This window comes from Dermacentor variabilis, chromosome 9 (genome assembly GCF_050947875.1).
Source record: "Dermacentor variabilis isolate Ectoservices chromosome 9, ASM5094787v1, whole genome shotgun sequence".
Taxonomy (NCBI): Eukaryota; Metazoa; Arthropoda; class Arachnida; order Ixodida; family Ixodidae; genus Dermacentor; species Dermacentor variabilis.
This window is the reverse complement of record NC_134576.1, coordinates 101399027-101422807: the sequence shown is the minus strand read 5'-3', so window position 1 is coordinate 101422807 and position 23781 is coordinate 101399027. Positions and strand designations below refer to the sequence as shown.

The following is a 23781-nucleotide window of genomic DNA, read 5'->3' as shown; positions in this document are numbered from 1 at the left end:
GGCTCATACCTTTGTGCGTGCGGTGTTCTCGCCGCTCAGTTTGTTTTGAACCGACAGGCAGCACGAAGGTAACTTCGCTCGCTGCTGCTGCCGCGCTTCCTCGCGCCAACGTTTTAACAGCGAGTGTCCGCCGACATCGAGTGGAATGTGTTCGCGTCTGCCTGTGCGCGCTAGCCCGCACCATGCTTGCTAATTTAGTTAATAAGCGAATGTTTACAAGTTTATGCGGACGTTAAAGCTACTATCCTTACTTTGTATAGATGTCTAATAGTTTTCTATCGCAATCGATGCTTCGCGTTAAGCGCGAAACTGACTTCTTTGTCTGCACTATTTGTCCTCGGAAGCACTTGCGGTAAAGATGCGCGGTTAGTACAGTTTTTATTGCATTATCAATTATGTGCACACTCCAGGCAAATTTACACCATCGGTTTCGCCGTCGCCGTGATGTTTCGTATAAAGTCCAAAGGTGCTGCATGCTGTATGTGCGAGCGAAAGCTTGCGGCGGTGAGCTAAAGAGGAATGTGGCTTGATGCAGCAGTGTTTTCTCGGGCTCGCAAGGCTGGAAGGTGGAGGCGGTGCGCGTCGTCTACTCATTCACACAAGGGGGAGGGAGAGTGAGGAAATGCTCACGCGCGCGCTAGGAGAGAGGGGGAAGGGGGCGGTTATAGCGGGCATCTCCCCTTCTACTCCAGCTCCGGCGGCTGAGCGCGTCCGCTTATGTCCAATCCTGGAGGCGGTCTGCGCTGGGCTCGAAGGCTAGCCGACCTGCGATAGCTGAAGGCTTCGTGTGCTCTAGCTGTGTTGAAGCGAGAGGCAGCCCGAAGGAGAATTCGCTCGCCGCTGCTGCCGCTCTTATCCCGCTAGCGTTCTGTAAGCGAGTGTCCGCGGTTATCGAGTGTGATGTGTTTGTTTGTCTCTGCGTGCCTGACAGCGCGATTGTTAATTTAGTTAGTAAGCGAATGTTTACAGCAGTTTATGCAGCTGATAAAACTACAAATCTTACTTCGCGTAGCTGTCTAATATTTGCTATCGCAATAAATGCTTCGCCTGTCGGGTGAAGCTGACTTTTTCGCCAACCACCGTTTTATGCATTGAAGTACAAAAGTAACTGGAACGCCCACGTATTTGGTCGCGCATTTTGGGAATGACTGTATCACAACTGGTGTCATCCAGAAAATTTGTTCCAAGTGGATACGCCTTGAGAACTCACCAGCTACAATTCGTAAGTTGCAGTATGTGTCGTAAAGTAATTAATTTAAGTGTTGGTTACTTACTTTTCTAATTAATTGATTACGCATTTTGCATCATCGTGCAAGTGATGTCCATTTCATTGAACAATGCAGCTCAATAACAAGAATTATGCTAGGTGCCAGCGGCGTTTTGTAAAAATTTTGCACGGTCTAAAAAAAGAAAAATTCACCAGGTATATCAGTAGTGCATAAATTTCGAAGCGATACAAGAAAATTCTTAATATGGAAAATAAGTTCTGAGGGAGTCCTAAAGGACAAAGAATTCAGGCTCATGAAAAGGAATGTTTTCATCCACTCAACTGTAGCGCGCGCTACAAAGCACCCAGACGGGGTTTCTTGGAAAGAAAGGTTCGTGCTTGAAGAAAAATTTGTCTTGGTCCGGTGATCGAAGCCGAGACCAATGCCTTTACGGGCTGGTTGTTCTATCATCTGAGTTTACCACGTGGGTAGAAACCGCAAAGCGAGGCCTAATTAATCGACAGGTACACATAATAGGGTGAATCTGTTCTGTGTAAGCCCGCATGGCCGAGGATTGCTAATGAGAGCGAATATTTTCTTCCAAGTAACTGTGTCACGATCCTAGGAAGCAGACCTACAAGAGACATAAACAATAGGGTACGTGGTTTCCTTTGTACACTTGCCTCACATTTGGCGATGCCCCGAGAGAGAATATCCGCGTAGTCACTGGCAACACGGCTGACTGAGGTTCCCCTTGAAGTAAGCAGAAAAACAAAATGTCGGGATCACTGAAGAAAGAGAGCTTGAGAAAAACGTCAATTAGAAAAGAAAAGCAAGTTCTACGAATTTTCTCCTGGGCACAATCCGTTCTTCGTACTGCTCTCTCTATTATAATTTTTTATGCACTTGGCATTCAGTAAAGCTAGGTGGGCTTTATTGTGACTTTATTTTGTCTATTTCTTGCAAATGACTTAGAAGTTGTGAGTGAACGCAGAAATAGCAGACAAGTCATTGAACATATGCAACAGTCACCTGTTGAAACCAAGTTACGCCATGGAAGCGGAAAGAAAATAGCCCCCGCCCCCCTTGCCCACACGCACACACACGCGCGCGCGCGCAAACGGCATAAACGTTCTCATGAGCAATCATGTCAAAATTCTTCATGCACGTGAAGCTGGGAAATTCCGCTTACGTGATTGCGTCGTGGTGTTGCATCACAGCTACTGCTTCCTCTGCAATGATCGAAGAAAGCGAAACAATTAATCAGTTCCAGAAATGGGAAAAAGCTTAACATATAAGTCATCCTTAGTAGTTTCGCGCATAGATGGTGGAGACGGGCTACCGGTGAGCAGGATCTTGCTAAACTTCTATAGACCTGGTAATGTAACCACTAGTGCAATGTAACGTCGCGTCGCAGATGGTGAGCGTAGTAGTGACGGTTGGGGACGTCTCGTATGCGTCAGCACTTCATAAAAGTCGAGCGACGTATTCGCGAAGTTTTTATGGATTACTTCAAGATATCGACGTTTCACGTGAAGGGCATCGCGAACGCGTCACCCCCGCCTTAACTCGGAGCGAAAAGTGAACGTGGAAGCACGTTTTGCGACAGGCGTACTCACGCAGATCCCGCACCTTGGAGAACTGCTCTTGAGCACCGAGCACCGAAAGCTGTTTGCAAGCCTGCATCGCAATGGTGAGAGAAAAAAAAAAGCGTGTGTTAGCGATGCCTGTACATACCAAACGTCAAGTTTCAGGTTTTAAGCGATCCGAGATTATTGATAGATTGATTGATAGGTTGATAGAATGGGGTAGAAAAGAAAGGAAGTTTAATCGAAAGAGGGGCCTCTGGTCCGCTGCAATACGCTGGGGTAAAAATAAGGGTAAAGTAAAATTGAAAGAATAGAGAAGAAGGAACTGAAACACGTGAAAAGTAAAAGGAAAATTGTCCAGAAACCATCTACGACGGTTCTCAATGTAAGCGAATAGTCGAAAGCTTCGAAAACAAAGGCTATTGGTTTTAATAATAGAACAGTGCGCTCGAACGCGTGCGCTTGTTGAAGTGGTGACATTTAGGCAGCGTTTGCTGTTAGATTGCGTTATTTCGCAGAGAACAGCCGTTAACCAGCACACCCGTAGCTGCTGTATATGTGACTATAGACATAATCCGATTCGGCGTACGTCTGTTGTCTCCATCAGATTACAACGATGGCGCCAAATAAGACAACGGACGAAGGAAGGTGACACGGGACAACCACGTGGGCTCACGTGGATGGAGACACTGAGCACGTGGACAGCACGTGCTCAGTGTCTCCATCGGCGCGAGCTCCGGCGTGCAAGGCGACTGCGATCCTCCACCTCTCGCCGCCGCAAGCCTCTCCTGCAGCCACCACAGGTTCAGATCACTCGGGCGCTTAGAGAATAATATCTTCGTACTAGCTTAGTGCATACAGATTTCACTAGCTCAGAATAGACCTTTATAAATAAAATTTCTAGATATTACGTTAGCTTACGACAACGCAGATAGGGAATTTCTGGGGAATATTCTCAAGCATGTCGACACAGACGACGAATTCGTGGAACTGTTAAGGTAGATATATATATATATATATATATATATATATATATATATATATATATATATATATATATATATATATATAGGAACAACCGAGTGCAAATCGCACGGGAAGGCTGGAAATGTAATGGAGTAGTGGAAATTAACCGAGCATTGAAGCAGAGATGTTCTGTCTCTTTCCATGGTTCACGCTTTATGTAAAAGGCATAGAAGGACGTCTGGAAAGCAGTGAATTAGGTTTCGGTATGTCTTACAACCGTAATTGGCAAATGGTTCAACAAAGGGTTGCTGCGCTGATCTATGAAGACGATATTGTGCTACTAGCGGAAAATGCAAGGCGTTTACAGCGACTTTATAAAGTGAGTGGCAATGCAGCATTTGAGTTTAGCATACAGAAATCGAGAATCATGATCTTTAATGAAGGGGCGAGTGATGACATGGCATTAATTCAACAGGAAGCCATACCGATACACGATATGAACACCTGGGTGTATGAATAAACGATGGATAGGCCTTCTCGCGAGTCCACTAAGAAATAAAAGAATTAAAGGAAAATGGAATGCAGCATAACGAAAGATAGCACTTTGGGCCTACAATAAATACGAGGTCGTGCCACATGTCTGGAAAGGAATAACGGTGCCAACGCAAACGTTAGCAAGTACAATTTTGTGCTGTAAATCAGAAATAGCATTGCCGAGCCTGGAAATTAACCACAAGGTGGTGGGCCGACTGGCCTGGAGGTCTGCGGTAAAATCACAAATGAGTTAGTGCAAGGTGACAAGGGCTGGGCTTGTTTTGAAGTCAGAGAAGCGTAGAGCAAGATTAGTTCTGAAGAAAGATTAGGGAACATGCATGAAATGAAATGGCCGGGTATGTACGTGTAATCTACATTTGTAACCTTATTACTATGCACAATAAAGAACTCTCAACTTTAGACTGCACTTATATCTGTGCCTCAAAAGCGTGGGCACATAATGGAGGAAGTGGTGAAGAGAGTTGGCATCCGAGGACAGGGTAAATAAAAGTGTGAATAGACAAGCAAGAGTGATAAAAAATAGTCGGAGAAACGCTGTAAAATGGATGCGAAAGGTGGAAACAAAACAAAACAAATAAAGATGAAGATTCACAAATGCGGTGAGAAAAATACGGAGGGAACGACTGCATGATAACGCAATTGCTATTTGAGGCAGGAGCTGGCTGCCTGAGGACAAGAACATGCCGGAGCAAATGTGCGCTCAAAAATGAGCCAATGTGGCTGCTCCCAAAAAAAAAAAAAGCCGGGAAACGAGTCGGCACATCGGAATGGAATGCCAGGAAACTCACCCAGCGAGACTTGCAGGGAGTGTCCACCTAACAGAATCTTTCACATTCAGAGAAGGTGGAACGATCAACTGGTCACCATACGAGATAAGTAAGAGACGATGCGAGTATTGGTGGGAAAAGAATCGGGGAAGGTATTCATAGAACCGGAGCCATTGCAAGCGTTGGTAACGATACAATGTATAGGGATATAGGTTTTAAATACGAGAGATTGACATTAGATAGGGAAAAGGCTAGATAGCGATAGATGTAGTACAACAGGATTAAATAAAGCAGGCTAGGTGACTATTTCTCCCCGTCCCACTTCAAAGGGGATGCCACTAAATATCATCCCAATCGAGCAGAGGGGGCGGCGAGAGATCATGGAAGACTGTCCTTCTTGAGTGCTCCACGATAGCACCTAATGGCCGAACCAGAAGGAACGTATTTTCGACTGATTTTTGGCGTCTGCGCCAAGCGGCGTCACCTAACGTTGGCTCTTCACGAGTTTCATCGATGGCTCTCAACTACAAGACGTGCGCCTCGCGGACGGCAACAGCGGAAGCTTGAAAGTGCTTAGAGAGTCTAGTTGGTGCATATGGTCATGCCAGAAACTTGGTCTGTATGTGACCTCCAAGCTCATTTAAATGAGGCGTCATGCCGTCTCGGAGGCCATAGTTTGTGTTACCTGTGCTTGGCTCTTTCTTTGAGTGCCACTTCTGCTGTTGGCCATTGAAGATGGCAAGGTCAGACTTGGGCGCCGAGCGAGTGTCAATCACCGTCCTAGACGCATTGTCTAGATGATCCTTGACGATGCATGCCTGCGCCAGGTGACACCGTCCGGCGCCGACGCCGAAAATCCGCGAAATATTTTTAACGCGCGAGCGTTAAGGGCCCCGTGTTGAAGAAAATCCGGTGTCGGCGTCGGTGGCGTTGTCCGTGAGGGAAAATTCTCGTATATATATATTTAGGTGTATGTATATGTCACGTCTTGCTATATGACATGGCGTTATATGCGGGTTATATTGCCACGGCATACTATCACTAAAGTTGCTCATATACCTTCTCTTACATTCTTCTTGACAAAGTTATTCGTTGAAATTTTGACAATGACAGCCGACAAACAAATGTCATGAAACGAAAGACGATTAGGATGCCTCAATACAACGCATGCCTCTTATCTTAAATCTTCTCCGGCTGAAATGTTAAAACTGTGGAACAATGACAAAAAACTGAAAATGATGCAATTTTCTTGACGCGGCTGTGCATTGCCTCCGGGATCGGGACACGCAAGAGGCAGTGTTTCTATCAGAAACCTCGCTTTCGTTCATTGCGTTCGCCGCCAACGTTTCTCAGAAAACATTACGGTTACATAAGCTGCAGTTGCTGAGAAGCGCGAGAAGCAGTCAGGAATCTTCGAATGCTGTCGTGTTCCACTCTTAAACGTGAAGCTTATGTGTCGTCAAAATTTTTGGGGTTCTATTTGGGTATTGTACCTTTAAACACCTCAAAGCTTTAGCACAACAGTCAAGCGCTTTGTGCACTAGGGGTAGATGGATTGTGGCATGATATGCCGCGGCTCGGTTTGTCCATGGTGGCGGAGTGGGCGCGAATTCCACAAATTCGCGGAGTGCTTGGGATCCGGATTGTTTTTTATATTGTGGAGGTGATCTACAAAGAATAACGATGAAGTGCGGTGGCTTCGCATCGTACTCTTCATTCCAATTGGTATACTCTATCGCCTGTTGTCTTCGCTCACGGAAAGTATGTGGGTCCTATTTTGTTTTGTACAACGCTAGAGTTGTAACGTGGGAGAATGAACGGCTGTTACGGCAGCAATAATGATGAACATAAATTGAGATAAGACTCCGATAACCCTACAGCGCACCTGGAGGAATCCGTTGGCGTACCGCGACATCATCTTGAGGCCAGGTCTGGTCGTGTAGAAGCCAGTCCACGTGTGTTTTGGTCGGTCCGTGTACGGTACGAGGTCGTCTTCGAAGAGGGGCCAGGAGCGCGACTTGTCAGAGTGAAGGGCCTTCATCGAGAGAAACGACGTTGCCGGTTTCAGAGAACAGTATACGAATTGTTGGCCTATTTGAATACAGGTTCATCTTGGTAGAAATGGCACAGTACACAGAAAGGCATCTCTCCTATTGTTTACTCTTATCTGCCGCTTTGTTTTGTGCCATTTCCCGTACCTAGACGATAAATCAAAGGATAGTTCCCATCTGTAGCGGAGTGAAGAAAAGCTGCTTTGGCGAGCATTAATTTAAACTACTATTTAACAAAGTTGGCAGGATCGGGAATAATTTCTTTAAATTGAGAACTTCGTTAAACCGGAGACAAATGAAAATTTAAGGGCAACAATTTGCGTGGCACTGTGTTCGTCACATTCACAATGCTGTTGGTCGCGCATATGCGAGTACCGATGGTATACCGATGCCAATCTGCATTAAGCATGAACACCTAGACGAAGCTGCGTCTGGAGCTTAAGAAAGTCCCGTGACAAAGAGCGCTTCAGATCTGTAACACTGATATCGTAATCGCAGAGGTTGTTTCAAGGCATCGCGCCTCCTTAATTTTTTTTTTTTACCACCGGCCATGCAGGGTCATGCACCTTGTGACGCGAAGTGTGCTCGTACCTCCAGGAAGCAGGCGGGCGTCGAGTAGATGACGTTCACGGGCTTAAGCTCGATGCCCCGGAACAACCAGCGCATAAGGTTCATCGGCCAGCGACCCACGCGGTTCGCGCGGCTCAGCAGGTTGTCCGCGTCCCGATAGCGCTCGACCGCGTTGAACCAGGTCAGGTCGTCGCCCATCATGAGGGGAACCGTTTTGCCGCCGTACTCTTTCTCCTGCATAAGTGGAAGGTCGTGTCTTATGCAAATGTTGTCCCTGCTATCGTACACCAAGCTTTCTTTACAAACACAAAAAAACAACAAAAAAAAAAACAAGGACGGATTGCCCTATGCGAATAAGGCCGAGTGCACGTTGTTCGAACTTCATTTGACGGACCGCCAGTCCTTGTTTTGTTCCCTGACAGTTACTTAGTTAATTAGGAGCAATGGTCCTCTTAAATGCCCTGACCGTGAGTATGCCCATCAGAGAGATGTAGATAATCGTAGGAGGCTGCAAAAATGAAATGTTTCTGGCAAGGTAACCGACGCGTGCTTATTTGTTCCTGCGGTAAGAGAAAGCCCACGAAATATGAAAAGATGAATAATGCGACTACGTGCTCACGCACACGGGGTCGCTGTGCATCAGTCTCTCTGGGAAAGCAAGCCGCTCATGATCGCACACACACACATGCACGTACACACGCGCGCACACACACGCACGCACACGCACGCACACACTCACACACGCACATTAGTTGAAGAAACGAAGGCGCACACTTACGAAAATTGCATTTTTAATGTTTTAACGTTTCGGCCGTGGCACGGTCTTCGTCAGAATAAACACAGACACAAGCGTGCACTAGCTTTCATGGGCATGCGCTCGTGGGCATAATCAGCAGTACATGCACGTGTACACTTGCAAATAATAAAAGAAGAAAAGTGCAGCAGTAAGTATAACTTAAGCACGATAAATGGTATGTATGAAATATCGTTATGGTATCACGATAATTTTACATGAAGGTGTGGAATGATATCCATTGCGACACGGGTGAATTGACAAAGCATGCGAGATAAAGTTGTTCCTAGGTTTGCCGGGCGCACAGTCTCGCACAGTGCGCCCGTCACCAGAGCGTATGACTTTCTTTCCCACTGCCGAGTGGTCTCACGCCGGTTCATTCGTGTTTCGTGGTGCCACAAAGATTGCGTAGTGATCGACACGTCTCCTCAAGGGACCGCTAAAGCCCTGCGTGCAGGTGTCCCAGCGACCACTTCAGTTGTTCGCAACGACGCCAAATGTATTTCACGAAGTGTTTGAATCACAATGGGGCAATAAAATTTAAACGACTGTGCCCAACGGAGGAAGGAAACCAACGGAATGGAAGGCAACCGCAAGAGCGAAACTTACCAGCTGCTGCGCGTGTTTCAGCAGGACTTCATGGGCCCAGTACCGGTAGTCCTGCAACTTGAGACCAAACCGCGCGCATTGGTTTACTTACAGACACGCGTAGAGCACTCACTTGCAGTCCGGCTAAATAAGCACCTGTGCTTACATTGAAATCCAGGAGTGCAGATTCTGGGGCTAGTTGGTTAGTTTCGTGAAAATTAAGTCGTAGCGCTGGATTGACACGCACAAGAAATACGACAGGACGTGAGCTAACTATCAAGTGAACACAAGTAAAAATTGAACTGTTGTCGAGATCGACATGTCTCTGTGCATTGTGATGGTTGCGGGTGTAAACCACTGTTTAATGACTGTATAGTCGTGTTCAGAAATGCAGACAAAGACACGAGGGGAGATTGTAGAAGCAAGCTTGAATGCAAAAGAAGGTGCGAAACTACGTCAGCGCTCCGTCGATTTCTCTGAGCAGAAAGTGAGTGGCCTATCTGGAAAAATGCTGAGTTGCGCGCGCGATGATTCCCACTCGTTTGAGCCGGCATAAATAGCACGCTTTCCTAAAATAAAATTCCGTTGATAGTTAGCGCAAGTTCTGCCGTCTTTCTGGTCCGTGTAAATCCAGCGTTATGACTTTGATTGATGCGCTTTCATTTACTTTTTTCTTTCGGCTCTGCAATAGCTCGCCCCTACGCTCCTGTCCACTCGTACTCGTGCACGTTTGCTCACTCCTCGCGCCCCCGCACGCTCACTGGCACTTACGTTCACGCTGTCTTTGCTGCATAATGAAAGTCTTTGCTCAGGCATCGAGGCAAATGTTGCTGTTTGATTTGTCTTTGTAATTATATGGTATTGGAAATGTTATCAACAAATTGTCAGTCTCTACACGAGGTGAAATTAACAAAAAAAAACCGCAATGACGTGGACTCCTTTCAGCAATTAGGCAGTTCGCTGCCAGATCCCCCCCATCCCGCTCCCATGTGTAGGGTAGCAAACCGGTTACGCTACACTGGTTAACCTCCCTGCCTTCCTTCTCCACTTTTTCCTTCCTTCGCTGCCACACCTAAAGCAGCAGTTCGCAAGGAAAGATAAACAATTAAAAAAAGCGCAAAAGTGTAGCGCTTGCCGTAAAATCTGACGTACATCTTTATATTTGCTTCAATGTTTTTTTATGCTCAGAAATGGCTGCAAAAGTTTTCAAATATTCTAGTTTTTGTGGCAGTCACCACATAATTCCGTGTCATGTGGCATTAATTCCTAATATTTCTAATTTTCCGTGCGCTACATAGTGAATACAGGAACCTAGCATACCTCTTTTTCTCGGACAAACAAAAGAAGCTTTCGATTATTGCGAATCGTCCTGAGATTGTCGAGGACCAGGCGTAGAGCTGTTTCCGGGGCGCTTCTCTATCATTTCAAGACATGCGATATTATTGCATCTTTTGTGAATACAAAATGTATAAAGGGACGCGAATCTTATAATTCCCTACTGCGAGGTAGCCGCGGTAGGGGATGGGGTGCGTGTGGCCTCGTTGCGTTTGGCTGTTCGTTATCTGTGTCAGGATAACGAACGCCCTGTGTGATACTCGTCATGAGTAGGGTGTTGGTGTGAGGCGTAGGGTGTTGGTGTGAGGAGTACGACGGATACATAAACGCATTTAAAGCTCCTACTGCAGTCGAACCTCAATATAACGAACACAGATGTATCATATTATCGATATAACGAAGTAAATAAAAATTGCCTCACTGCTATTTCAATGTGCATAGAAGTTGGGGAGCCCGATTATATTTAAATATATAACATAAACAAATATCGGATATAACGAAGCTATTTGTGTTAAATGAGACGTCACTATAAAAAGGTTCGACTGCATAACCAATGTGCCACAGTGACACATACCCTTGGCCCAAGTTGTCTACTCGGTAAGACCACCCCCGTTGGTTGGTGGAAAAGGCGATAAAAAATTCACTTTATTTGAGTAACAGAAAGAATGCCAATGCGCGGAACTCACTTACCGGTTCCGCATAAGCGCACGCGTCAAAGCACAGCTCGGCCGGCGTCGAGTAAGAGTTCCAGGGCACCCACGTGAAGAGCTCGCCACCTTCGCCGGGGTTCGTGTGACCTGTGGGGGCGGGGTTTGCGGCTACTGTCGATCCTTTCATGTAAGGAGAGAGAAAGAGGGAGAGAGAGAAATGAACAGACGTTGAAGGGCAGTGAGGTTAATCGGAGGATGACATCTGGTTCGCTACCGTAAACTAAGGGAACGGCAACGAGAGACACTGAGATGGAAAAAGAAGGGTAAGAGAAAGCGTGCTGTAGTGTCGGTTACAAGAATCGCACGACCCATTCAGGAAGAAAAATTAGCTTGCAGGAAGCATCGCGTGGGAAGCTTGAACTTTGTGGAATGCTCGGCAAATAGCACTGGTCCGCACTAGGGCACCGTTTCGTCCAATCATCGTTGACTTAGGGCGTCCCGGTAGGATTTGTCCAGGATGCCCATTAGTCATTAAATATATCTCACTTGGGGAGTATGCCTTTACCGCGTGATAGGCAAGCGGCTCATTTTTGTCGCATCGTGTGTTACGAATAGTAAGTAGTCTATACAGTGGAAACTATATAGGGAGGACGGCATCACTAAGAGCTAGCACTGCGGTACAGTACACTACAGAACTGCGATACAGTGTACCAGACAAAAACATACTTGAAGTATTCTAAAATGTTCACTTGCCCCTGCGCTTAGAGCTCTAGGTTGCTTCGACCTCACCTTGCAATTTGTTAGACTCCTAGATAGATTTGATTGTGGAGCGATCACCCCGGAAGGGGTGATCGCTCCACTTCACCACCCAGGTCCACCCAGGTCCAGAGCTCGACCCTGGACCTGGACAAATTTTTCTTGAAATTTGAAGCGTTCTTTAGAAACCCGTATGGAGTTTTCATTTGTAGCGTCCTGCTACTATCCGGGGGGGGGAATAAACCTTTATTGTAGAACTAGCACATTATGATGGCCGGGCCTAAGCCTCTCATGAGGGGACATTGAGGGCTTGCCTCGCGCCGCCTCACGGGCGTGCTGGGTCGCCCAGGTTTGGTCGTCGAGGGCGGAGCTCCGTAGAGCCTCATGCAGCCTCGACGAGAGGGGTCGTAGTGTTAGTCTGCGTGTATTGTGCTGGGCACTCCCACAGCATATATGGAAGCGTAGCCGGGTGAATGCCACAGCACCGGCAGTTGGGGGTACTGTAAACGTCCGGGAATATAAGGTGGAGGCGGGCGGGTGAAGGGTACGTGTCTGTTTATAGCAGACGCAGGGTGGTAGCCTGCGCCCGGCTGAACTTGGGGTGAGCTGGGGGGAAGGTTCAGAGACTGAGGTGAAAGGCCTTAACGATATTGTTATAAGTGGTCAGATTGTCCCTGGTATCCAACTCGTCTCCAGTGACTCCGGCGCGGTTGACTAGGCCTCGCGCAATTCAGTGGGTGACCTCGTTGAGATTGGGGAGGTGTGGGTGGACGGGGCCCACATGGGTCGGTATACATTACAGGGAGATCATCTTTAGAATGTGGTGCCTGGCAGAGGATGCGAAGAGCTTGGGGAGAAATACGGCCTTTGCTGAAGTTAGTGATGGCTGAGCGAGAGTCGCACACGATGGTGTGACAGGCGGGATCTAGACTGACCAGGGCGATGGTCACTTCTTCAGCCGTCTCGGCAGTGGGGGTAATGACGCTGGAAGCGTCGTGTAGGACTTCATCTCGTGTATTGACGGCCACAAATCGTGTGCCATGGGAATACTGGGCTTCATCAACAAATGTGACGCCAGGTACGTGAGCAGGGGCTTCTATGACAGCTCCGGTCCGAGCTTGGCGCCGGGCCCTGTTATATTCAGGGTGCATGTTTCTAAGGATAGGGTCTGTGTAGTCGGGATCGGTTGTTTGGGGCCCTGTTGCTGATGGTAGGTGAAGCCAAACGTGAATAGAATAAAGCGTCCCTTTTGAGTAAGGGTAGACTGTTCAAGCTGAGAGCGTTGTTGGGCTTCAATGAGTTCGGCAAGGGTGTTGTGAACTCCCCGTTGGTTGAAGAGTTCAGTGCTGGTGTAATGCGAGAGGGGGGGCAAGTGCTTGCTTGTAGACCCCTCGTATGAGGGTGTCGAGCTTGTTTTGCTCAGCCCGGTACCAGTTGAGGTACCCAGCAACGTAGGTAATGTGACATATGACAAAGGAATGCACGAGGAGGAGAAGGCTTTCTTCTTTGAGTCCCCCTCGTCGGTTAGAGATACGTTTAAGAAGGCGTAGGGTGTTTTGAGATTGGGCACATTTCTTGTTGAGAGCCAAAGCGTTGGAGCCGTTGGTAGAGATGATGAGACCGAGGACCCGGATATTAAGGACGTGTGGGATAGGACTGCAATCTTGAAGGCGTAGGGTGATGACGTCACATTGTCGGTGATAAGATTGGTGTTTGGGAGGGCGACCTCGCTGAATGGGCTTGTAGGGAAGTAGCTCCGATTTAACCGGCGAACAGCGCAGTCCGGTTCCTTGGAGATAGACTTCAACCGTGTCAACCGCCGTTTGGAGGTGGGTGATAAATTTTCGCTGTCGCGCAAGCTTCCATCACTTTGCGGATACTCGCGGCACTCATTTGTCATACTCTAGTACGCTGCTTCCGCTGTTACTACCACGAAGCGAACATTGCCTTTAAATCTCCCGCAACCTCGTGGAGAGCCCGCATTGCCGAGCCTTGCTGACTCAAGGGGTCTGATGTCACGTCCCATTCTAGCTTTCGTTCCGTCGTTCATGACGTCATCAATAGGCTGCTCAGTAGTGCAGCATGATGGGAAAAGAACATGACGATGAAGCTGCGTATGCTTGTTACTTCATTCCACATTGAGCGCATAAAACGCGCTCATGTTAAACAGAGGTGCGGCGGCTCACTGACATCGTTACTTTGTAGAAAACTACAAGCACCCATGTTCTCGTGCTTCTAAATTTCCGAGAGCGCTACAGTGTCGACATTCGCAGCATCTGAAAATCAAGAGGCAGTTGCAACGACTTACCATTTGTTGAGGCGGCCGTTTTCCACACAAAACCCATGTGTTGTGATGCCTTCCATTGCTCCAGCGTATCCATGGACACGCGGCCCGTCATCATGCCGCTGAATCCCATCTGCAACGGATGGAGACAAACACCATGTTGATCTGAATATCGTTGAGTATAGCGTGTGGGCAACCTGTTCGGGACGTATCGGTTATGAGCTCCCAAATCGGAACAAAACTTCCTAGTAAGAAAACAAAAGGCAGAGTGCGACTTTGGGGATGATTATCTACGTCAATTAGATCAGCATTCATGTTATGGTTCATGTGTAGCTTATTGGCGGGAAATTCATTATTGATAGAGCTTTTATTCTGTTTACGTTGTTAATTATTGAGTATAAGTATTCTGTTTTGGGCACATTCCCAGTGGCCCATATTGCCTGCTCGGCAAGACGGCACACAGCGCGTACCTAGTAACCCAAGCCAGTAGACAACTTGGCTCACTGGGAAGAACGGCGTAAAAAAAGCTAGGCGTTGTCAAGCCATACCAAGCCGGCCCAGCTAGTCAGGCCAAGCTGGCCAATAAGCAAGCTAGCAAGCAAAGCAAGCAGCAAATGCTAATCGCATTAAAAGCTGAACTATGACACCGCCTATATTTGCCCGACAATAGTGCCCGAGTGTGTCGCCACTCTCGTTTGAATAGTAATATCTCCGCCGTATATTGAAGGCTTGTGAACACTCCCACGAAAACACGACGCACACGTTCTCGTTGAGGTGCTCTCGAATCGCGAGCGTTACCTCCACAGAGGGCGGTGATAATGCGCCGATTCTATTCGAATCCTGTTCGTTTCGCTTTACTTCAGTGGTCCATGTGACCCCGCGCCATCGTTATCGGTCGGCATAGCCTGACTGTTAGCGGTGGACAACAGAGGAACAGAATCGATAGAAAAGAAACTCATCCCTACATTGCGCCGTCCAATTATCGAAAGCCCCCCCCAAAAAGCGCAGTACGTCTCGGTTTCCACGTGAAAAATGGATTGTACATCACCAGCCTATCTTTATGTTCACCCCAGTACGAAGGCCTCTCCCAGCGGCCTCTGATTTCCCCTGTCTTGTGCCAGCTAATTCCAAGTTCTGCATGCAGATTTTCCAATTTCATCACTGCATAAGTATAGTTCCGTACGCGACTGCGCTTCCTTTTCCATGGCACCCATTCTGCAGCTTTAATGGTACACCGGTTATCTACCCTGCCCTTTAAATGACCTGCCCAGCCCCATTTTTGTTTCTCTTACCTCCACCAAAATGTTACATGTGGAAAGGCAGACAAAATTGATCATTTACGTTCTATTTACATTGCAGCCAGAGCGCAATATATACACACTCACTCGCGACAAGAGCTAAGACACTTCATCGTTTTTCTCGCGGTCGATTTCCTTTGCAGTGTCTGTCGACGGTATCGTAATAATAACAACGAGAATGTCGACTACCCCCGTTTGCTTTCTGATCCACACAGCTCTTGTCTCCTCACAGCTGCCCACCTATTCCTGACGTTACGCCTAACCCACTTAGTTCCGTTGCTCGTTGCTCAGCCCTCAACGTAATCTCAAGCTTTTTTGTTAGTCTCCATGTTCCTACCGTGTGCCGTACATACCATACTACAAACCTACGTACTCACGACATTTCAAGAATTCGAGCAAGGCAAGTCGACAGAACGCGTCGAACGACCTTCACGTAACGGGCAAGGTATATGCCAACTGGTAGCGAAGCTTCCATGAAGTATAATGTTCACCAGCCAACCAACATTTGAAACAACTGTGTCAGGGGGCTCTCAGAGTCTTTCAACAAGATTGCCGCAGTTTTTGGTTTGTATGCCACCACATTGACTACAATCCACAAATATATCGGCCAGCCTCCGGTCCTCCTCCATGGAAATCGAGGCACAGCATCGGAACTTCGTGGCTACTCAGGCTATTTCCAACCCTCAATCCTACACAAGCAGCGCAGTAACGAAGCACCTAAAGTACAAGCGTAGGTAGGAACAATCTTGAGTAATGACTTCACACACGCACTATTGACACGGCGGCCAACTACAACGCCTATCAAGAGGTCGTCACCGTCCACCATAAAGCTAGTGTTAAGCGTAGAGCTTTCATTCTAGTATCTTGCTACCTACGATCACAGACGGGATGCCCGTCGAGAGGAGGCTTTAGTTTCTTGAGGAAATTGCGCTCAAAAGTGCCCTAAGGACCACATGCTCGTCGGGTGCTACTTTGACGCGCACAATACTATTTGGTGTTGCCCGACAACATCGGCTAGAGGCAACGAACTCGCAGGAGCGACGGAGCGCGCAGGCTTCATCCTCGTCAACAACCTTGATTACGCTACGAGAAACCGGCTAGACACAGGACAGAAGGGCTCTACTCTTGACCTCACATGGACTACACTAAATCTCGTCACCGAATGACGCCGACATCCAGACCCTATTAGAAGCGATCCCTATCCGCTTTGGGGGGGGGGGGGGGATTTTTGCACGCGCAGGAAAGCCCGATGTACCCGCAAAACGCAGATTATTGATACAGCTAAATTCAGCGCACAGGTGGATAAGTACGAAGCAGCGACTCCCATCTTGGAGAAGATAGCACCAGCTGCTAGGATCCATACACATGGACTAGAATTGACAGGTGCTACCCCAAATCAGGACAAACTTCTGCTGAATATTTGGCATAAGGCCTCCGATGCAGGAATAACAACCGCGCACATAAACTTAGCGAATGAACGATGCAAGGCAGCCAAGGCTCGAAGGCACGCGAAGATGCTGTCAGAAACTCGATGGCGGGAGAACTGTGCATCTAATAACGACAACGGATCTGCACCAAATATGGTTGACATTAAGAATATTACAAGACACCGGGAAACAAACTAACAAGACAGAAAGCATTTTTTCAGACAGCAAGACTTCCGGCGACCGAGCTTGAAGTCGAGGTCTCGTATACATATTTTTCTACAGCCGAGCACTTATCCTTGCACTAACCATGTACAGCAAGAAGGTTCCTCCAAATGACGTTGGTACTGAATCGCCGTTCAGCATTAAGTAGCCTGCTCCTTGGCCTGGAAAATGTGAACACCGATAGCGCGGCCGGCAAGGACGGTGTAACGTGGCAGGTGTTACGTAACCTTATTGTGACGGCAAAAGAGCAGCTTTCGGACGCCGTGAGTGAGGTGTAGATGCAAAGCAGGTGCCACCAGAAAGGAAGCGAGATGTGGTAACGCCGATACCAAAACGAGGCAAGACACCGGATACCGTGAGCAACTTGCGTCCGATCTCATTGTCCTCCAATGTCTGCAACCTGGCAGAGTGATTGTGACTGACTCAACTAAACCACTTTTTGGAGGAAAACACGAGGCACTCACATCCGGCGCAAACAGGCTTTTCCGCCATAACATGTAAACTCACGGCAGCCTGCATCTCCCAAGACGAATACCCAATGCTCGTCGCGGCCACATGAAACGTCCTGGAAATCTTGTAACAGTGTACTTAAAGAAGGCGGTCGCCACAGTCGGACAGTCATCGAGTCGCTGCAGGAGTCGGGGACCGGCACCCGAATCATAAAGTGCGTCAAACCTTTTCTGCATGACCGAATGTACGAGGTCCACATGGGCACGCGGAACCCACGTGTTGTCGACAGTACCAGCGGAATACCTCAAGGAGCCATGTCATCACTGACACTTTCCATTTTGGTCATGCGAGACCTTGCAGCGCGCATACAGGCAGTCCCTTAATTGTTTGAAACAGACTACGTACGCGGACGATCTCACAGTGTGGACAGAAGCGCAAGATCTCAGCATTGAGCCGGCCGTTAAGGCAATCCGGGAAACCCTGGATACGGTTGCCCGCTACTTGCCGTCAACGGGCACGTCATCTTAGCCCGACAAGACTCGGTTTATCTTTACTGGTGGCCAAGAGTCGGAACGGAACAAAGTACGTCTTACGCTGGCAAGACAGGTGATTAGACAGCCACCTGCAGGATACATACGCATCTTTGACATCCCCTTCCACAAGAAGGACGGTAGTGCATACACGTTGCTCAAGCAGCCCTCACTTATGCGGCGCCACAAACTGCACGTCATCAAGTGCATATCTCATCGTAAGGGCGGCGCTCAACACTTATATAAGTGTTTTTCCGAGAGAAAAAGGAGCCCGCGAATACACGCAAAGCGCCTAGAGCGGCCATTTGTGTGGCAGTGTATGTCAATGTATGCCAAGATGCATGCAAATCTGAGCAACTGATGCACCAAAGGCAAGCTCTATAAGCGAGTTATCACATTCTTTGGAAGTCTATTTGCTGGCGGTTCTTAGTGATGATTGGTGATGAGAGTCAAACAAAGGTGATTCGGTACAGTGCATCAGGCAGAGAAATATGCGAAAGAAGAAAGCAACGCACCCGGGCAGGGTGTCGGATGACCGTGGGTCCGAGGATGGCAATTGGAGCAGAGACGCGTTCAACTTCGAATCGGACGGGCGCTAAGATGCCCGCAGGAACGAAGCCGGGCCACAACCTTGCGCGAGGCCAGACGCACACTACAGGTCATCGCCAACACCGCCGGTCGCGGCCGCCGCCGTCAATAATTAGGAGCGACCAAGCCGCTGCCTCCACAGGAGTCACAGCGCCAAACTCCACTGTTGAACTAACATCAGCGCAACGCGTCGGATGACGGCCGTTTACCGTATGACCCTTCTGATAAATTCTCGCTCTGTTCCGTAACGCTCTCTGTCCTGCTGTTATGTCACATTAGATATTGGATGTTTCATTTTCTTTGAACTGTTTGTTGTTCTGCCGCGTTTTTTGCTTGTATTCGGATTATTTCTTAGTAACATAACCTTTGATTGTTTATTTGCACGTGGCATCTCGCGTACGTTCTCTTCGCGTAGCACACGCACAAGCTTGGCACTAAAGTCCCTTGCACATTGTCCTATGTCTCCTTACTGTTATCCTTGTTCTATTTTTGAGCGTGTTAGAGTCTGTGCAGTGCTTTGATTTTCTGTAGACATGATGTTGGTTTTAGTCGGGTGACCTTCAGTGAGATCTCGTTGGAAAGACATGAAGATGCCATTACTTTTTCTTTCTACGCCTATTCCTTGCTTCAGTTTTCTCTCATTCTAGTGGAAATACTGTTCAGAATAGCGACTATATAGACGAGAATTTTCGTAATGCCACGCGTGTTCTCATGACCTTTGCGAAGAGCGAGGCCTGTGCGACCGAATGTCCAAAGGGGTCGGCCTGCCAGGATACGCTGGGCACGCCGCAGTCCGGACCAAATGTCTCGTTCAGGAAGCGCAGGCCCAGCGTCATCTGGTCGATGATGGCCGTGTAGTGGGTCACCGCCTCGTCGTTCTGCACCCATCCGCCGCCCACGAATTGAAGCCGTCCTGCGAGATATTCATTGCCAACCCCAACACTGTGGGTATGTGCCACTATCCACTCAGGTCAACAACAAGAGCAACATATCGCACGGCTCTTGGGACATCACACGTAAATTTGTCCGCATCTTTGTTTTGTTTCGACTTCCACCTTCTTCGCTGGTCAAGATGCTCAATTCCACCGAACTGGAAAATCGAGCGTTGATAAATTTCTTTGTAAGGATAACATAATTACGAGAATGGGGGCCAAGTTGGCAAGCCTCACCTGGACTCTCCCTTTCGTCTAATACACTTGTCTTTACGCAGACAAGTTTTGTCAAAATGGTGGCTGCAGGCTGGGGCTTCGGTCATTTGCCCTTTCATCTTTCTGTAACCCTGGTTTTCCTATGAGATGCTTTGATTTTTTACACTTGCAGAAATTTGTCTGTCCGTCCGTCCGTCCGTCCGTCCGTCCGTCTGTCTGTCTGTCTGTCTGTCTGTCTGTCTGTCTGTCTGTCTGTCCGCCCGTCTGTCTGTCCGCCCGTCTGTCTGTCCGCCCGTCTGTCTGTCCGCCCGTCTGTCTGTCCGCCCGTCTGTCCGCCCGTCTGTCTGTCCGCCCGTCTGTCCGCCCGTCTGTCCGTCTGTCCGCCCGTCTGTCTGTCTGTCTGTCCGCCCGTCTGTCTGTCCGTCTGTCCGCCCGTCTGTCTGTCCGTCTGTCTGTCTGTCTGTCTGTCTGTCTGTCTGTCTGTCTGTCTGTCTGTCTGTCTGTCTGTCTGTCTGTCTGTCTGTCTGTCTGTCTGTCTGTCTGTCTGTCTGTCTGTCTGTCTGTCTGTCTGTCTGTCTGTCTGTCTGTCCGCCCGTCTGTCCACCCGTCTGTCTGTCCGCCCGTCTGTCTGTCCGCCCGTCTGTCTGTCCGCCCGCCCGTCTGTCTGTCCGCCCGCCCGTCTGTCTGTCTGTCTGTCTGTCTGTCTGTCTGTCTGTCTGTCTGTCTGTCTGTCTGTCTGTCTGTCTGTCTGTCTGTCTGTCTGTCTGTCTGTCTGTCTGTCTGTCTGTCTGTCTGTCTGTCTGTCTGTCTGTCTGTCTGTCTGTCTGTCTGTCTGTCTGTCTGTCTGTCCCACAATGTAATGCGACAAGTGCCCTAGTAGGTCGGATAGGGAAACAACGGCTGTCTGTAGCCTGTAGCGATGACAACTGCGCATCTTTATGTGCCAGTTTTCAGCTCTCACTATGTATTTGGCCTGGGATGACACTTTCAGTGATACATTGCATTGGTGGCGCCATGCATAAATACGTTATCGAGTTTAAGTAACACATACAACGGGTTTCTTCATTTTTGAAAGTTACCGCGATGTAACGACGTCGCGGCTTTTCGTTTGCGCAAGTATTTAGAACCCTTTCATGACATTGGCGATGTGTTAACACTATATACAGGGTGTTTCAGCGGACACTTTCAAAAATCTTTAAAGCATGACTATGGGAGATGTCGCAATTCTAGTTCAAGAGCTGGTCTACTTGAAGAGGCGGACATTACTTCTACAAAAATTTGACATGCATAGTCGACGAATTAACAATAATGCGCTAATTAAATTTCGAACTATTTACTTTATTGCCCATATTGCAATTTACAAATTCCATCCGTGGAGTTCACAAGGCGGATCCACTTGGAACGAATTCTCAGGATGACACCACTTTCGAGATATTAATTCCCGAACTTTACGCAGAGATGCCTTGGCGTTCCAGTTAAATTGTTAACAAAACGTCTTTTTTCATGCATTTTTATTTCCCAAGCGTCAATGCTCGGATAGAGCTTCGAAAGGAGAGAGAAACAGGGGGAGGGATGGCGTCAGAGAAGGCTGCCTTCTTGAAGCTAGCTGCCCGGGGGGTCATGCTCCCTTCAAATACATTTTTCTTTCCTCCATGTTGTGATCTGTGGAACGACTGTCCCTAAATGAAAGTAACCGCAGACGAAAGCAGTTTATGCTTTAAGGTACTTAAAGGTACATTTAAGACAATCAGTAAGATTTCTTGATGCGTCAGCGCCCTTACCTGACTGCACAAGGTTGTGCACGCGGCGACGGATGGCTTTAGGCTGGTCCTTCCACCAGCGCGAGAAGAAGACGTTCTCGGCAGACACGTAGCGCCGCTTGCGGTTCTCGTCGAGCGCCTGCAGCACCGTGTCGTAGATCGAACACACCGCTGTGTGCCCGAGAACAAAATGCTCGTGACTATCGGTTGCTCTGACTTACGCTATACGAGGCCAAAAAATGTACCGGTGACTCTTTTAACTGGAGCAATGGCATATTTGTTATTCCTTAAGGTTGAGCTATACCTTCGGCAGCGTTTAGCAAAGCATGCACCATGCTTTCTAGTGGTAAAATAAGATAACGATAGAAACAAAACAGATAAGAAAGACGCTGCTCTTTCCTGACAAATATAAGCGAACAAATGGACGAACAAATATTCATGTAAATAAGTAGTAACCGGCCCGCTGTATTGCTTCTTATTTCAAAAAGTAAAACTTAAAGCTATACCGAGGAAAGGAAAGGATGAACCACAGTGCAGAACTTCATGCAGCCTTAAACAGATACATCTCGGTTGGTGGACCTATGTTTGCCAAGGCGACCGTGCCATCCATGGGGCTTGTTATTTTCATGACTTCTGAAACCTTGAACGGTACGGGATTTTCCCGCCTTTTGCCACGCATTATTTGACAAACTACTTTTTCGGTTTCTTTCCGCATACAAAGGCAGCGTAATAATTTTGCACCAGGGCCTCCTATCTTTTTGATACATTGCTAGACGCAGTGGACTTGCCAGTTTGTTTCATGTCGCTTAATAGAATGTGCGTGCAGGCGGGGTTAGCCTTCTTTAAGAATGAAGCAGGCCACTAGTCAAGGTCAAAATAAAAAATAAAATGTCGTTTTGGAGTCAGCCTTTTATATGATGCTCTTGAATTGTTAGCCAACGCTCATCCTGTGTCCTTCTCTTCGTGTTTGCGTTGTTTCACGCGCTGACTTCAAGTATGCAGTTCCTTTATTTCGTACTCATGATTCGAGATCTGTTCTAGCCTTTCAGCATTTCATTAGTGACACGTAAGAAGTGCCACAGTGGTGCCCTAAGTGATACGACAGAAGCGCACTTTCAAAGACCATTGACTGCGGCTCCCATTCGCTGCGTTTCGGAAGCTCGCACGAAGGAGAAAATTAGGTACGTGGATTTCAATGTGACTTGTGGTATGACAAGCGTTTGACGTCAGTAATAATCGCTGTCACCTCCTAAATTCTATCGCTAAGTGTCTTTTGAGTTTGCGTGTCAATACACATGTAAATATAGGCTGCGCTTGGTGAGTAGCACACCCCGTGCGTAATGACACCAGCTTTCAATGGCACTACACACTGAAGTAACATGACAGTGTTTAAAACAATGACTTACTCTATCCACATTGAAATATACTCGGTAAAAGTATTAGGTAGTTCACATCGTTCTGTTCTTGTGCTTTGCTTAGTCTTAACTGCCTTATATTTGTCCGGTTTTTCACTGATGTTGGATTTTTTTAATCCTTGGCTAGTATTACTAATAGCTGATGCCGAAAATGATATGATTGTGTACATGCAGTATACGGGGTGATAATTGTTAGGTTTTCCAGAATTTTTGAGAATCACCTGTTGCAGATAAAAATTCTCCTCCTTGAGCTGGATTATTGAGAGACGCGGATATTACGTGCGTGAAAAATGGGAACACCTGTTCAACTAAGCAAAATATCCCTAATTAACTTCCTAATTATTTATTTTACAGCACATATTGTAATTTACGAATTGTAGCCGGCGAGTTTGCAAGGCATATCCACTTGGAATGAACATACGCATTGACGCCAGTTTGTAGATATGCGCCATCAATCTCATCGTAAAAATGCACTGTTGACCCATTTACTTTTTTACCAAAACGCCCTTATTCTTTGAACAACAAAAGTATCTGGAACGCGATGTATTTTGTCCCAAGCTTTGCGAAATATCTCGAGCCTGGTGTCAGTCTGGAGCTTCATTTCAAGTGTATACATCTTGCAAACACACCGACTACAATTCTAAATTGCAATATGTGCTGTGAAGTAATTAGTTATCAGTTAATTTGTGAATTTTTGGTAATTAGTTTAATGTGTATTTCGATCTCTCATGCTAGTAATGTTCGCCTCTTCGAATGATCCAGTTCAAGGACAAATTATGCTATCTGCCACAGGCGATTATTTAAAAATTCCGGATAACTTCAAACAAGTCG

The 23781-nt window shown here is 47.5% G+C and overlaps 1 protein-coding gene across 1 annotated transcript in view; it reads right to left on the bottom strand.

Annotated features, from left to right (window-relative positions):
* Positions 1–23781, bottom strand: part of LOC142557181 (lysosomal alpha-mannosidase-like) — a 210057-nt gene that overhangs the window by 58466 nt on the left and 127810 nt on the right. The window contains exons 25-34 of the mRNA XM_075668853.1: positions 21557–21706; positions 19344–19540; positions 14137–14245; positions 11113–11252; positions 9109–9165; positions 7728–7940; positions 6971–7120; positions 2828–2888; positions 2401–2440; positions 1892–1961 (exon numbers count right to left, since the gene is read on the bottom strand). Of these exons, the coding sequence (XP_075524968.1) occupies positions 1892–1961; positions 2401–2440; positions 2828–2888; positions 6971–7120; positions 7728–7940; positions 9109–9165; positions 11113–11252; positions 14137–14245; positions 19344–19463 (960 nt within the window). The 5' untranslated portion in view covers positions 19464–19540; positions 21557–21706. The remainder of the gene's footprint in view (positions 1–1891; positions 1962–2400; positions 2441–2827; positions 2889–6970; positions 7121–7727; positions 7941–9108; positions 9166–11112; positions 11253–14136; positions 14246–19343; positions 19541–21556; positions 21707–23781) is intronic.